At 38.6% G+C, this 17,348-nt stretch overlaps 1 protein-coding gene across 1 annotated transcript; it reads left to right on the top strand.

Annotated features, from left to right (window-relative positions):
* Positions 1–4,994: 4,994 nt before the first annotated feature.
* Positions 4,995–12,520, top strand: LOC113110888 (ERBB receptor feedback inhibitor 1-like). The gene is made up of 4 exons (XM_026275158.1): positions 4,995–5,150; positions 8,472–8,670; positions 8,855–8,934; positions 9,645–12,520. Exons 2-4 carry the CDS (start codon positions 8,522–8,524, stop codon positions 10,802–10,804), a joined length of 1,389 nt encoding a protein of 462 aa, XP_026130943.1. The 5' UTR covers positions 4,995–5,150; positions 8,472–8,521; the 3' UTR covers positions 10,805–12,520.
* Positions 12,521–17,348: the final 4,828 nt, after the last annotated feature.

Raw genomic sequence — 17,348 nt, forward strand, 5'->3', positions numbered from 1 at the left:
GTAGATGCCCATTTTTGAGAATAAAAAGCATATCAAGGAACACAGAATTAATACCCATGGCTCCTGACAATATATTGAGATCTTAAGAAGCAAAATGATCAGTCTGAGCAAGAAACTGAACATTATATGTAACCTTTAATCAGACAAACTGGGAAATCAGATTCTTTCCCAAAATGGTTATTTTGAAACGTTTGTTTCTTTGAAGTGGTTCAGTTCACTAGTTTGTTTCAACCCGATCTCACAACAATTTGTACATATTTTACAAGGTGGCTAATAAATACGACCACACTCATACAAATTCATAAGATTTTTGCCAAATCGTACGTATTTTACGAGTTGCACAATTAGTATGAATTTGTACGAATGACCGACACCTAACCCCGCCCCTAAACCTAACCGACACTGGGGTTTAGACAAATCGTATAAAATCATTCGAGTGAGGTCGTACAAATTCGTATGAATTAGCCACCTCGTAAAATACGTACGAATTGGTCGTGAGATAGCGTTGGTTTGTTTACATAATCATGCTACTACATGACATATATGCAACTGTATCATTAAAGTAGAGATTGATCGTTTCACTTCATAAGACCTCAATATATCATCAGGAGCCACGGGTATTCATTTTGTGTTCTTTGATATGCTTTATTATTTATACATTGCCTTTAATGAATCACCATGGTTTCAGCTTAAAATCTTCTATACTGTTCTACTAAAGAAAAATGTCATCTAAATCTTGGATGGGCTGAGGATGAGTAAATTAACAGCAAATTAGTATTTTTGGGGAGAACTGTTCCTTAGAAGTTTCCTTAGAAGAAAATACTGGATTCTCAAATTAAGTTTCTTCTAGAATTCATTGGGAGAAATAAAAATAGACACAAATATATGTCAATAAGAGGGCAGAGCTATGTAGAGTATGTAGATACCATCTCAGATTGTTTCATGAGAAACCTTTATATTGAGATCTCTTAGTTTGATTTAAGACTTGACAAATATGAGACTGGTTTGAGACGCTGATCTCTTTTGAAATTATACACGAGACACTTGAGATTACTGGGGTCTTTTTCTCAGAAGATAAATGTGAGAAGTTTGCTCTCCATTTCATCTCATTGCTGTCGAGTTTCTTTTTCTGTAAAGGCACTACAGGTAAATGTGGTAAAAATGTAACTAATAGATATCACCATACTTCCTCCAGTTGATTGATTACATTGAGAACTACAAACATTTACTGTACTGCAAGTTTTCTGAATTGACAAAAAAGACATCTGAGCATTGGTTGAAGAAAGGTTCAAAATTGTTGTTGCATTTTGTTGACATATTAGAGTTAAAAGATTTTACAAAGAAGATTTTGGATTTTTTTTTTTTTTATCGCACTGTAAATCAATGCCAGCCAGCCAGAAATAATAATAATAATAATAATAATAATGGTAATAATAATAATAATAATTATTATTATATACTCACCATGTTTTTATAAATAAAATGTTGTATAAAATCAGGTAAATAATATATGAACAGACCACTCTCTAAAAACCTTCAGAATGTTGACGAAATCTGGGAAACTGGCCTTTAAACATATGTATTAAAATCTAAATATGCAAATAGATAAAGTACAATAAAACAAACACTAAAAGTATAGTTCAAATGCTTTCTTTCCACTTGTCTAAAAAAGTTAATTAAAAGACAAATAACTAATAAACTGACCAGTGCATACAGTAAATGAGTACAAACAGAAGGTTTTAGCTTGAAATCTTTTTTTAACAAATTTGCCTGCCCATCCAGTCCTGATGGTTAATGGTAAACAAACTTGCTGTCAAGGCTTGGCTTGAGACCTGAGTTCAAAACACCCAATAACAGAAAAAGAGGAGGAGATGGGGAGGTGGAAGGGAGATTTTTCGCTGGGACAGTGTAATGAGTGCAGCTTATATAGGCTTGTAATGATGATTGACAGGACTGAAAGATTAGGCTCCTCCTTAACCTACATTTAGAACTTAAATTAGCACTGTCAAATGATTAATCGTGATTAATCACATCCAAAATAAAAGTTGTTGTTAACATAATATACAGTAAGTGTGTGCCGTGTATATTTTTTATGTTTATATAAATACACACACATGCATTTATATATTCAAGAAAAATATGTAACGTTTATATATAATATATTTATATATTACATAAATTATATGAAAATAAATATATACATTTAAATATGTTCAAAATATATACTGTATGTGTGTGTATTTATATATAAATAAATAAATACATAATATACACAGTGCTAGTTTAAAGTCATCAGAATGGATGCTATTTACACACACACACACACACACACACACACACACACACACTACTGGTATTTTTTATGCAGTCATTGCATAATTTCAAAGAAATCCATGATAATAATCTTTCATCAGAATGTAAATTTTCTCCGCTGCTGAAATGGTTTTAGACTCCTTACAACTACATATCAAATTTTTCATATAATTTTCTAATATTTGCAATCCAGACAGTCTTTTACACGCTGAATATCCTTTTATTTCCTTTCTAATTTATTACAGCTTCATCAACTTTAGCTTCATTAAACTTCAACAAGTTTTGCCTTTCAAATCTTTTAAATCCAGATCATGCGTATCCAACCCTACTTTGATGTTCTTATGTTATTCAAACTTTTCAAGCAGGTGTTCCTTCAAGCCTGGTTAGGGACCCTTTCTGCTCCAATGGTGCATGACTGCCTGACTTTATAAGCCACTTCCTGTGTGTGCGTACGATGACATCATATCAACACTAGAGTGGTTGAATATCTATGTGTGTGCATGGTGTGTGTGTACAAGAAGCGGGAGTTGGGAGGGATCTGGCAACAGAGGAAAGTTCATGGCCGTGTTTCTATCAACACAAGGCAATCTGAGCTCAGATCAGCTCAGTTCTGTCTTCACAACTGATTGCAAAATGAGGTACATCGAATGACACAGAAACAGACTTTTATTTAAGTGACGGTGCATCCCATTGGAAAGTCATTACAGGTGGACAAAATTGGCTGGTTTAATAAATAGACAAATTGAATAGTTTCTAATCCTTGTAAATACCTGTTGCATGACAATTGCATACACATTTACACACAAACCCAGTGCACAGTTATCAATTTGTGCGTGCATGTTTACCTTTGTGTGAATCGTCACTAGTACAATGTCAAAAATCAACATTTTGTTCACTCTCCTGCTGGCCTCGACTGGCCTGTTGGAATGTGCGGAATGTTCTTGAAATTATAAGGGGATTATAGTGAGTTGGCTCATCCACGGCCAAATATCGGATGATAAGCCTGTTAGGTTCGGGGGCCAAGGCCAGACACAGAGATTTGCAACGCTGTAACACAAGCACATTTTGTTCCTGCTGCATTCCTGCCTCTCAACTCTGTTTGTTTAGCACTTTGAGGTTTTTTTGTGGGGCATTGTGTTTGACCGTATGTAAAGCTTCACCTTTAGTGCACACGTTACAATAGTCTTACGGCATGGAGCGAGCGGCCAGATTTTATTTAGCACTTTAAAAGTATTTGTAGAATGTATTGATTACAGTGCAGCTCACTGAATAAAAAAGGTAAACACTGTTAAAAAAAAGTATTTTAAATAAAATCACACTGTGAGAAAAAAAAAAATGCCCTGATTGTAGCTTGTATTTAATGTACTGTAGTTTCAGATACATTTTCTTTTTTCTTAAGTATTTTCTTCATGGTGTTTGAAAATGAGGGGCATGTCACTCAATTTGTCCATATTAGCCTGTCTAATTTCAGATGGATTTGCACCGAAATGCAATGTTTGATTGCATAGTTATGTAAGCAGCATTTTATTATTTTGCATTTAGTTTTGACTTTGACCAGCGACCTGACTAAAATTATTCTGTAAACATGAATAAACACTGGGATGAGATCTCATTATCTTACATCCAGTCAGAGGTGTAAAATTATATTATATACAACAGCTGGTATCTAGCCCTGCTCAGATCATAATGAAGAGACATCACCCAAATCCATCTAGCTTGCAGACAATATGGGCTCCATCTCGACAGGCTGGTAAATATAATGTAGCAGTAAAACATTATAGTGTTCGCTCTGCATGCTTTCTTATCAGCAATGGAGCCACCTTATATCTGTCAGACTGTCTCTGTGGATTCACCGGTCTGTGGGCCCTTATTTCTTCATTATGTGCATTAAACGTCTCTCTTTGCACTTCTCACTGAGGTTCTTTAGCCTTGTATGGTCTTGTCTGTCTGTTCAAATAATTCTTGACTCTAAGGACTCTGGACTCTCATGCCTGTCAGCAGCCGGTCTGGTTTCAGGTACCCTAATGTTTGTTTGCTGTGATGTCTGCCTCAAAGCCACATTTTAAAATACACTATGGTTTTAAATTCAATGTTTCAAATGTACAAGTTTGTTTAAACCACAGCTCTGAAATAAACCCCAAATAATGTCTGATTGTTTCTGTTTCAGTTTTGTGTTTTAATAATAGAGAGGAAAAAGGGGACTTCGGTGTTAATAGCACTCTGCTTTGGGAAAAATAAAGTTTCTATACCGGGAACACTGAAAATGATCATGGCAGGCTAATAATCTGAATTCTATTAGTCAATAGTTGCTATTTTATCAAATTCCATGAAAAAGCCTCTAAGTGCCATCTGAAATATTGATATATATAGCCTGCCTATATATATATATATATATATATATATATATATATATATATATATATATATATATATATATATATATATATATATATATATATATATATATATATATATATATATATATATATTAATCAAACTGCATATGTATTTCCATATAAAACATGTAGTGTAAGCAAACGGACAACACATGGAGGGTAACAATAATGCTGAGACGCTCACAGACAGCAGCAGCGTGCGCTCTGTGTCTTTAAATCCCGTCTGAAAAGGGGCGGGGCTTGTGCGTCCTCTGACTACAGTGAGCATTTAAAGCACCTCGCACACAGAAGACCCGTTTATGAACGAACCTCTCGAGTGCTGTAATGAACGTCCTCTTGCATCTATAGCGCCAAACTAAAGCTTTCCAACGGGCCGAACGGGATCATTACGGCACTATGAACTTTTAACACCAGACACCTACAATCTGTCAGGAGATTAAGGTGAATTTTATTGCATTATCTGTGTTTGTGGTCTTTCTGTGTCTCTCTCAATGTGTGTGTGTGTGTGTGTGTGTGTGTGCTGATGAAGACAGTGACGTGTGTAAAGATATTATCTGTTTCTGTGACAGGACATCTGATAAGGTGTGTGTGTGTGTGTGTGTTCAATTAGGAGGGAAGTGCAAGACTAGGTCTAAAACGTAATTAAGTTTATTTTTTATTGAATATTTATTTATTTTAGATTTCTGTTACAATGATAATAATAATAAGAATGATAATAATGATGATGATGATCAGCTGACAGTAAACGCATGATAGTGTGTCACAATATGTGACGTTAACACATGCTGCTTCATTTCGTGGAACATGTCTTTTTTTTTCTTTTTCTTTTTTTTTTTTTTACTTCAAGAAATGTATAAGGTGTGTTTCGTCAGGTGTGATAGAGGGTTAGTGACTCATCCCGCCAGTTTGCGGAAGCGGACAGGTAGATCGGGTATGGTTGCTAGGAAACCGCGGCGGAGGTGACACGAGCGGGGTGTGAACGCGCGCGACTGTCTCTTCGTCATACCTTCTCACCTTCTCACAATGTCCTATCATTGGTTTGTCAGGACGCAGATATTTGAGGCAATGTACAGTGACTCTACACTTTACTGCTGGACCCCTTCTCGAAATGTCAGGATGATTGGATTAAAATGGTTGTATGGCTACACTTGTGTTTGTATTGTGAATATGCACACATAAGATGAGCACTAGAAGCACTTTTGAAGTGCCCTGCTGTGTTTTGGGGTTTGTCTGTCAAGAAAATTTAATTGCAATGTTAAGAAATTATAGTTTGCATGAAGAAAACAAAGCCTATTTTTAGAACTATTGCCATTATCTACACAACATTGAAAAATTAACACATGTATAATCCAATTCTACATGAAATAACGACACTAATGCCTTAATAGAGCTTATTGAGAACCTGGATTGGTCTCGTATTTAATGAAGTTTGCATCATTAATTCTAATACTGTGAAGCTGCTTTAAATCAGTCTTTATTGTATAAAGCGCTATAAAAAAGTGACAAAATAATGAAAAGCATTTTTTTTTTACAGTATATATTTATCGTAATGTTGTATCCCTGCAGTTCTTCTATGTGGTTCTTATGCTGAATTAATTAATGAATAGGTAATGTGGTTATTCATAAACATAAACAAAATCTCAGTTTTAATATTGCTGAAATAAGCCTTGTGATTTTAGTGACAGGTTCCTGGCAGGTTTTGCAAGATTCACTGATTCTTTCTTGCACAATGTAGCCAAATGTACGCCTTTGGTTCTGAGATCTCAGATTTAAATGTAAAAAAGGTAAGAATTAATAAATGTTCATCTGACAGTTTTTAACAGAGTGTTTCATGGGGTTTACGCCACAACGAGCACATTTGCCATGCTTTGTTTACTTAACGTCTTTGCAACACATTGGCATCGTCTTCCCGAAGGCATTGAGAAATGTGTGTGCTGGACACTAGGAAGTCTTGCACCTGTTGTGAGAGGAAGCGCTTGTCCCGTGGGGTTCTTTATCACAGATCAGGTTGCAATGTGTGCTCATAGTGACCGTATCCAAGGTCCAAAGCTTTCAGGATGCATGACTGCTTGTTATTGTGAACCGGATCAGGGATGGTAGACAGAAATGAACGTCCCTGTTGAACCAATTGACCCAGTTTGATCACATAACCTTTTATGAAATGGCATTGCATTGCTTTCTTTGACTAGATTTTACTCTGTGCTTCACAAACAATCTGCAAAATGTGTGATATTGATTAAATTGCAAAATCCTATGAATGCACCTGTTTGCATTTCACACTGAGTTCTGCAGAAATGCATTGAACCATGCTTATGCATTGTGTCTGTTGCTTGCAAAACAGCCCTGCAATAAAATGTTCTATAAAATGCTAATTGCTGTTTAATAGGGTACATGAGTTGTTTGTATCTCTGGAAGACTGTCGTAATGTTGGTGATTTGATAGCTTGTGAGCGTGATATGTGTTTGTAAGCTAAAACCTGGATGAACCTTGCCTCCAGGTCCATCACTCTTTACTCTCTCAGGGGTGTAAAGCTGGTTTCTCAAAGAGCGAAAAACATTTGACTGGATTCTACTCTAGAAGCAACTGCTTTAGGCCATCTCTAGTGTTACACCAAAAAGTAACACTAGATACAAGTTCCTTCAAACATAAGTTGTGTACCCAAGGCATGAAATTTGAGTCTCATTTGCATGCATTGTTTGATATTACGCGGTTTCCTCTGTGAGGAAAGCATTTGCACGAGACTCTCAGAAAGTCTTGCTTGCAGACAAAAATTACACAGTATTTCGTCGAATGCAGCAAAGTGATAAATTGTATGCTGTCAATGCATCCTACAAGACTGGATTGAGTCTTTTGCGGTTTGTACTGTTTTGTGTGTGTGACATCTAAGAGAGCATTCAATTTGGCTCTATCCTCAGGGCTTTGGGGGCATAAGTGTCGTTCAGTGCTGTCAAACTGAGCGCTTGTCATACCACAGGCTGTGAAGCTCAGCAGAATGTTGCTCAATGTTCTTTTCTGAAAGAGCACGACTGGAGTCCCGTGCACATGGCTGACTGCACTGCAAAGCGAGGGGACACGAGGAGGAGGTGCATTGGATGGTGTGCTGATAGCCCAGGGCTCACTGCTCCATAAACAACTTGACAATGTCTCAGTTCTTCCACAACAACCCCAAAACCATTGCAATGATCTCAGTTATGTTTGCATGTTCATATGGTCATAATAGAGGTAATAATGATATTTCACTGTCCAAACGTTGCTCTTTCATAGCTTAATGGAGCTCTCGGTTGTATTTCTGTCAAGTATTGACTTTATCTTGGGCGTTTCTCTTAAAATTCCGTGAAGAAATGAAAATAGACACAAATAGGACCAAATACAAAATAACTTGTAAATAAATACTTCAAAATTTCACATTGACATTTCTTTGTAATTGTGAAATTTATTAGCAGTTTCTATAACTTTATTTTTTTTAAGTGTAGTTGATGTACAGTAAAGAGTTATATATTAAATGTGATTCAGTTTTGATTGCAGGATTTTTTTTTGGGGGGGGGGGGGGGGGGTTTGTATCATGAGCTCAGTGTAAGATCTGTTCTGGAATTCCAGATAAGACGTGTGAAAATATTGAAGTCCTTTTCTCAGTAAGAACGAGAATTTAAGGATCAGGAGGCTTCAGTATTTGTTCTTTTATTTTATCTTTTTGCTGCTTTTGAAAACCCTTTGCAATATTGCTGAGATTTATGCTCTTGTCTTCTCATGGCTGTGTTTCAGGTACAGCCCAGCAGCTGCCAGCTTGGCGGGAGGAGCATTTCCTGGCCTGAATGCGAACCGACTGCAGCTGGAGCATGTCCACTGCAGGCTTGACTGCCCAGGAGATCTGTTTACCCGCACAAAGCCTACTCCTGCGGGACAGCCATTGGTATAGCATGGCCGGAGCTAAGCCCTCTTGGAAATACCATGATCTACACAAGTGAGTGCAACACTAAAAGCACTGTTTTTCTCATATTGAACATGGATTAGTTTCACAATTCCCTGGACATACTCTGCATGACTGAGCAGAAAAACAGGAAATGGTCTGTGATGTTAACATGGTTCATGTAATGTTAATGAACCTTGGATTTTGTCTGATTAGCTCTTCTGTTCTTAATCTACAGCTTATACTTCATTGATTCCTCCACGGATTATAACATTCAGTCCAAGCAACAGGTGCTGCCATCATTCTCAGGAGCAGAAAGTAAGTAGCATTACACCATACATTTCATAATTATGTCAAGTTCACTCAAATTTACCCACCCCCATTTCATTCCAAACCTGTATGGTGTGATTTAAAGCATCTTTCTTTACATTACGTGACAATTCAGTGTGGACATGGACAAAAGTACCAAACAGCACATAAATTTGTTGTATGTCTTCAGAAGGCTAATTTTGTGAAATATAGTATATTTTATTACTTTTATATTGCATTTTACCATTCTTTTTGGGAGACTGAAAAAAATGGTCATTTATGAGCAAGTCTGTTTATGGAAAGAACTGCAGAATTATCTGAAAAAAAAGAAAAGATAAAAGAAAGATAAGCTAAGATAAGAAAGCAATGTTGTCATTAGATGAATCAAAGCTGTAATAATACATTAAAGTGTACGTGACTCAAACAGTAGAACATGGTGGGTTCGATTTCCATGGAATGCTCAAACTAATAAAATCTGATGCTTTGGATAAAAGCATTTGGCAAATGTAATGTAAAAAGTGTTTAATACTGTTGGAGAAAGTCATAAGCTTTAAGGTGAAGTGCAATTTACACTTTTGCCACTTGCAACGATTAAAAAATAAACTTTTAAATTGATGGTAATTAGGTTTTTAGGTTTCATATTTTGCATAAAAGAACTATTTATTTAGATCTTATAAAGTGCTAAAAACTCATTCTCTGCTACCTTCCTGTTCAAACAGAACAGCGGACTGATCTTCAGTCACAAAACAGCCCAGGAGGCCAGCCCTTGCCAACAAAAAAGCCCAGACCTTCCCAACTCACCTTGCACACAGACCCTTTCACATCCAGCCCTGCTGAAGATGACCAAGTGGTTCCCTGCTTTAAACGTCTAACGGTATCTGACTACATCAGTCCTCCCCAGACGCCAAGCCGAGTCGACAAACCACTTCCCCCAATTCCCGGTTCAGCAGAGCTTTCCCCAGATCAGGCTATGGACAGTGAGGTAGAGTTCTTTAATGGAGATGACAATCGGCGCCTAGTTTCTGAATCTTGCTCAAAACACTCTTCGTTCCGCTATGGAATGCCCAGTCGAAGGAGTTTCAGGGGCTGTGGACAGATTAACTATGCATACTTTGAAAGTACAACATCCCTGCAGAAGACACAGCCACAGCCGCAGCCGCAGTCGCAGTCGCAAAAGCTGAGACAGGAGCGGGAAACCCAGCAGAGGGAACAGGAGCTCCGCGACCACCACCACCAACTGCAGCAGCAACATCAGCAGCAGCAAAACTGTCTCCAACAACAGGAACGTACACAAAGGAAGCTGCGGCGTTCCCATTCTGGCCCAGCCGGCTGCTTCAACAAACCCACCTCCTTCCGGCTGTCCAGTCACCACCAAAACATGCAAGGCCTGGATAAACCGGAAGTTCCTCCCAGAGTTCCTATTCCCCCACGACCAGTCAAGACTGGAGACTACCGCCGCTGGTCAGCCGAAGTCTCATCGGGAGCCAACAGCGATGACGACCGACCTCCAAAAGTACCTCCTAGAGAACCTGTATCCGGCAGTAGTTCCCGCACCCCGAGCCCAAAGAGCCTTCCAGTGTACCTCAACGGGATCATGCCCCCAACACAGAGCTTTGCCCCGGACCCCAAATATGTCAGTCGTGGCCTGCAACGACAGAATAGTGAAGGTTCCCCCTGCATTCTGCCCATTATGGAGAACGGCAGGAAAGCAAGCACGACACACTATTTCCTTTTGCCGCAGCGTCCGTCGTACCTGGACAAACATGAGAAGTATTTAACGGACAGCACAGCGAGTCGAGGCACGGATGCCTCGGATTTGAGTTCAGACTGGGACTGTCAAAGCAACAGGAAAACAATGCACCAAATCGACTTTGTATGAAAAAAAGGGGCATGTTCGACCCCTGAGACTTTTTCCGCTGCTTTGTCGAAACTTTGCTCTAGCGCTCAGAGTGAGTTATGTATGAATTGTTACTGGGATTTCTCTTGTTTTGGAAACCGTTCTAACAGTCCTCTAAGAGCGAGCTCGGAAACCTATGTTTTTTTTATTTTATTGCTATGTGACATGTAAGTGTTGAAATGATGGTGCAGTTGTTTGGTATTAGCTGGTCTGGTACCTCCCTACTTCAGTGTTGTAAATTTTCGTAGTCTCATTTTATATCGCAATGAAGATTATTTTTATGTCTCGGAACATGTGGTTGAGCATGTTCATCTGATCAAAGGGACATAGGGTCAGTAAATGCTTCTTTACGTTTGTGTCTTTCGTCTACCATATATGAAGTATAAAATCGGCCTGACTTTTTCGCGGCCAGCATATTAAGTGAAGAATATTCCATCTTATTGCATTGCATACGGCTTGCAAGCACACAGTCTGACTCATGCACACTATTTTGCGGTTCTTCTGTTGGACTAATGCTCTCAGCTTTTGTCAGGACACTCTTTTCTGTGCTTTTGCTCATGTGGCCTGCCTGTACAATTTGTAGTCTCGATTGTGTGTTACATAGGAACAGGCTAAGTATTGCTTTTCTGTTGTAAGTTGTGTGTGTGTATGAGTGATTCGAGAGCTGAATGTGTTACATTTGCCCAGTTATGGCACTGCTTTAATGCTTTCATAAGCTGCTTAAAACGGCAGCTGAAATGTTGCCCTCTGAATGAACAGAGTATTTCCAATCCCTGGCTTCTAGCTGAGGTCTAGTGTGTTCTTTTGTTGCACAAAAAGCAATACTTGTAAAACCTGTGAAAGAGTTTCTCTCCTCTTTTAAATTGCTGTCTCCACGTGAAGCTGTGAGCCATTGTCTGCGATAGGATTTTCTCAAGTACTACCTCCCATTATAATTCTACTTCTTCTTAAATACCCAACTACGGATTACAAAGACTCAACAAATACAATCTCTTTGACATACACAGGTCCGTACGAGGAACCGGTTGCCCCTGATCTATATTTCTTCAAGTTCTGCCAATTCGAAAGTCAGTCATTAACACTTCCTCAATGAAAACGCATCTTGGACCGATTTTTAAGAGCTACGTGGAGTTAAAGTCCATGTGTGGTGCATTTGGCTGAGCTCCCACATACTGATCTTCCTGTTACTGTACTTGCATTCCTGTTAGACGTGATTACAGTGGGTGTGGGCACAAGAGACTTTGGCTGCTGGCAGCTGGTGAATGAGATGTTTTATTATTCTATATTATTTCCAGAACCATCGTGATAACTCACTAAATGTAGCAAGTGCCATGCAATTTAAAAAGGGGGAAAGTAAGACTATTAAAAATGCTGTTTGGAAGCTCTAAGGTCAAGTACAGCTTTCCACCTCGGTTTGATTTTGAACTCCATGGTTTGATGCCATAGTTTTAACCCCTTATTTTACCAGTTTGTGTATCAGGAAATGTTTACATTTATACCTTATTTTCCTTTAGCAGTCTTACCTAAAAAAAATGAAGGAAAAAAACTGAAATGAAGGCAAGTTCAAGAAGAAATGGACATCTCTGTTGTGTTGTGTATGTATGTGTGTGTGTGTGTGTGTGTGTGTGTGTGTGTGTGTGTGTGTATATATATATATATATATATATATATATATATATATATATATATATATATATAAAGCAAAGTGCACTGAGAAAACAGTATGTTGTGATGTGTAAAAGTATTTAACATCGTTCTCTCACCTAAATTGAAAAGTTTTTAGTATATTGTATCCTGTAAAGAAATAAAAATAAATACTTATTTATGAATCAAGTTTGTCTTTATCTGATAGTCTGTTTTCATTTAATTGAATTTCATTCTCTTAAGTATGTTGTATCTCTGAGAAACGCAGAGATATAGCTGTTTTGCCTGTTTTATCACATCCACACCCCTGTGCTCTGCCTCATTACTATTGGCCTGGCTCCAGACGGGAGGAAGGTGAACTGTACTTTTGCACTTAGAAGCAGATCTTAGATCAGTTCTGTGGTTGACTTTATGGAGATGATGGGTTGGTTTGAAGGGATGCGTGTCTCGAAGCGATTTTACAGGGCACCATCTAACAAACCTGGGAATTACTCACATAGACCGGTATTTTCTGCCTTGCTGATCAGTGAAAATGCTGTTTCTCTGGTCTTTTTTTTTCTACTCTATTCTTTTTTTTATTTTTTTATTTTTTTTGCACATAAAAGCCTTGGATGAAACGATAAGCAGCTGAAATGAACAACAATATGTCCAAAGCAAATCGTTTTAACACTAAGTAATGTATAGAATCTGAAATGAATCTCAGTCCGTGCCCAAAAGCCATGAAATGATAAGTAGCTGGAAGGAGTGAAGTTCCCTGTATTTCCCAAACCATTCAATTTAATATACTAAATGACTTTTAAAACCTAAAATTAACCATGCATTTGAATTACTTCTGAATTTTACTTTTTCAAGTTAATGTGATGAACCGGTTAACATTTGTACCCGACAAATTTGGATCAGATTGCAGGAAATGAAGTCATCCTGTTCACCTTTAGTTGCATTTACTGTTTCAGTTTTATTTTTCAGTTATTTTATTTTTATTAGTTTTTTTCATTAATATCATATTTAATATATAGCTCTATTTAATTTTTTAGTTTTACTAAAGTTTGATACTACAATTTTGATTCAGTTAGTTGCCAAGTCAATATCCATAATTTTTAATCCCCATCTAATATTGATATTTTATTTGATGTTATTTTAAGTCAAAAGTCAAGAGATGATATCCAAGCTTTTTAAAATGATATATTAAATTAATATCAAATTAAAATAACTATTTATTTTTGTATAACTTTATCTGTAGATATTTGTTGAACATATATAAAATAATAGTAATGACAGAAAATAATTTTAAAGATATTTCAAGTTGATTCACCTCACTTGTGAAATGGACTCTTTGCAAACCAGTAATTCAGCTCTTTAAAAAAAGATAAACTTCCTGATTAATCACAACCCGATCAAAAGCAGACAATGGGAGGAACTATGGTTGAACCACAGACATTAAGGTCCAAAAAAAAAAAAAAAACATTCCTAGTGATCTATTATCTGTCAACCCAATGAAAACATTCACTTACTCACACACACACACACACACACACACACACACACACACACACACACACACGCATAGCTACTTGGATAAATGAAGACATACTTCTATTGTTTTATATAAAGCTAATTATAATTACTGCAGACTAACCTAAACTCACACCCTATCCTGGACCTCAAAGACTTTTTATTCTTTACCATATTTATAACATTTTAATACTGGAAAACTAAATCTGAAAGAGTAAGTTTATGACTGTTTTCGGTAATAATCACACACACACACACACACACACACACACAGACACACATAAATTTACTCATTTATTTTAATTTAAACTTCATAGTCAGTGCTAAGAAAAATGGACCGATGTTAGTTGATTTATTTTAAATGTTTGTATTCTCAGAAAATAATGCACGATGATTAGAATATTATTTTATATGTCCAGAGCAGACAAGCATCTTATGTGATCATACAGTGGCGGTATATCTGCATACAGCTTCAATTAAATGACAGATAAATAAACTAGGGATTGTTATCATAACAAACTATGTTTATTTAGATCATTTAGTGAGGTTTATTAGAACCGATTAATCAGTCTGTGCAATGCAGTTTGTCAGCGCTTAAAAATATTTTATACTTTATTTGCATTATGAAAGTGGTCAAGCAGTACCTTTGCAAACAAGGGAAGATAGCATGACGTAGAAATAAGTCTGTAGCGCCTTCTAGTGACCTTAAGCCGACATTGCATTTTTTATTAGATGAACATGGTGTTCAGTGAAGCCAACAACTTATAGGCTAATGCACATATGCTTTATAAAAAAATAAATAATTATATATATATATATATATATATATATATATATATATATATATATATATATATATATATATAATCAACCCTCTACGGACACCTTGGCAATTGAATTGTGGCTAGTAAATTTTTTTGTTTTTTAGTTTACTCGCCATAGATAGATAGATAGATAGATGGATAGATAGATAGATAGTGTTATTGGGGGGAAATTTGGAAAAAACTGACAAAAATATTGATAAGATAATAATGACATAAATTATACAAATAAGAACAATATAATAAGCACTAAGGATTAATGAACTGCTGGATTCATGAATATTAATCAGGTTGTGAAAATTCCTATCTCAAAAAATTAGCATATTATGAAAAGGTTCTCTAAACGAGCTATTAACCTAATCATCTGAATCAACTAATTAACTCTAAACGCCTGCAAAAGATTCCTGAGGCTTTTAAAAACTCCTTAACCCCAATCGAAGAGCTCGAACGGCGGTAGAGATAGAGCCCTCAAAACTAGAGCTAGATCCGACGGCTACACGGAGGGCGGCCGTGAAGGACACAATCTCCTCGCTCCACTGAGAAAACTGATTATCAGAGCATACTGATCGATTGCCCGTCAACCAGGGAAGAAAAAAAGTGGCAATAGCGGCCACATATATCTTCAGCGTGGACGGCAAACTCCTGCAGTCCATTCTGTGCTGTAGAAAGCACAAAACATTCGACACAGAACAGGTCCCTGGGTCAATATGAATGTCCTCACACTATTTTGTGAAAACTCCCCACTTCAGAGCATAAAGGGATCTTGTAGAAGGTGCATGCGGCTCCATAAGCTTGCTCAGCACTCGTGAGTGCAGAGCGTCCTGCTTGTTTAGGGTCCCCGCAGCGGACATATGCGAACGTTCCACAGCTTGGGGCTGGGGTGCCATATCGTGGCATTCATCTGAGACAGCAGGTCCTTCCTGAGGGGGATTTGCCCATGGGGGAGCCATCACTAACTCTCTCAAGTCCGTGAACCAAGGCTTATTTGGCCAGTGACTCCGACTACAGGCCTGAGGCAGGTATGGCCAGACACACTGCTCCCCAGCCTGAAGTTGACGCGTACGTCGAGACCACGGTGCGCTACGTCACTAAACCCAAAGGAACTCCTGGGCTGAACATATCCATGCTGTTCCAGGGTCTCAGAGTGCTGACGCAACTGTGAGTGACCGTAATTCACTTATGGCCCGACGACCACGCCCTGGGTGGAACTCAAGCTTTTAACCAAAACTCAAGGCAACCGCACCAGTCTGAGTCGATGAGATTGCCTCCATGCGCTCCTGAGAAAGATGGGCTCGCATCGCTATCGAGTCCAAACATACTCCCAGATATGTTATAGTCTGACTCTGTAAAAACACGCTCTTCTTTATATTCACACGCAGTCCCAGCGTATCCAGATGGCGGAGCAGCATTTCCACGTGACTGATTTGCACATCTCTTGAGTGGGCTAAAATCAGCCAATCGTCCAGATAATTCAAGATGCGCATTCCGCTCGATCTGAGCGGAGAAAGCGCTGCATCCACACACTTTGAAAATTTGTGGGGGGCCAGGGCCAGGCCAAATGAAAGCACTGAATACTGATAGGCTGTGCCTTCAAAAGCAAACCTGAGGAAGTGCCTGTGGTGTATCGCTATTTGAAAATGAAAGTACACGTCTTTTAGATCCACTGAGGCGAACCACGAGAGAAACCACGAGTCCAGCTTACTTTACACAGGCTCGTCAGGTGTGTTCCAGGTGAGGTCCAGCTCTGTGACGGCCTTGCCAAGGATCCCAGTGAGCTCCTCCTGGAGGTCTGCAGGGCCCTCGTGGTTGGGGCGGTCCGACTGAGGCGCCCAATCCTTCTCTGACGCAGAGAGCGACATGGAGTTATCTTCCTCGCCAGCTCCGAAGGCGACAAAGTTCTCGACGGCTTGGGGGGCCAAAGCTATCGTCCGCGAAGCTGACAGCATCGAACTCGGCCTCATCCCCACTGTTGCCTGAGCCACTTCCCTTCTGGCTCTGAGGCTGCGCACTGACAGCTCGGCGCAGTGGGTGCAAATGTCATCCATGAAAGCCACCACGGCGTGGACGAGGCTCAGGCAGGTAACAAAGAACTGGTGAAGGTCCTGTAGGTCACGGGGACCCGCATAAATCTGACAAGTAGCAGCCATCGAAAGCGGAGAGGAAACGGCTGAGTAATCCTCTAATGCAACTTTCACGATAGCTAAACAAGACTTCTAAGTGTGAAGACAAAACTTCTAGCATGAAGAAAGAGATTCTGGCATAATTTTTGTGCCCGTGCAATTTATACTGCCCGCGAACCTGTCAGTATTTGCATGCATCGTGTCAATTGGCCAGCTGCCCCCAGCTGGCGTTAGCCAATAAGATTTCAGCGAAAGTGGAGAAGGGAGGAGTTCCTATATACATCTTAGCTGATGTAGTGTTGAGCTACCACCTTGAGAAGGGAACCAAGGGATTCCAAAGGAACGCTGTTTTTTGACAAGAAAATACAACAAAGAATATTGCTTACATGTAGCGTGTCACTTCTCTCTCTCTCTCTCTCTCTCTCTCTT

The sequence above is a fragment of the Carassius auratus genome, chromosome 11 (genome assembly GCF_003368295.1).
Source record: "Carassius auratus strain Wakin chromosome 11, ASM336829v1, whole genome shotgun sequence".
NCBI classification, from domain to species: domain Eukaryota; kingdom Metazoa; phylum Chordata; class Actinopteri; order Cypriniformes; family Cyprinidae; genus Carassius; species Carassius auratus.

Coding starts and splice junctions, on each gene's coding strand:
- LOC113110888 (XM_026275158.1), top strand. CDS start 8,522: ATGCGAACCGACTGCAGCTGGAGCATGTCCACTGCAGGCTTGACTGCC. Junction 8,671..8,854: donor AAATACCATGATCTACACAA/GTGAGTGCAACA, acceptor CTTAATCTACAG/CTTATACTTCATTGATTCCT. Junction 8,935..9,644: donor ATCATTCTCAGGAGCAGAAA/GTAAGTAGCATT, acceptor CTGTTCAAACAG/AACAGCGGACTGATCTTCAG.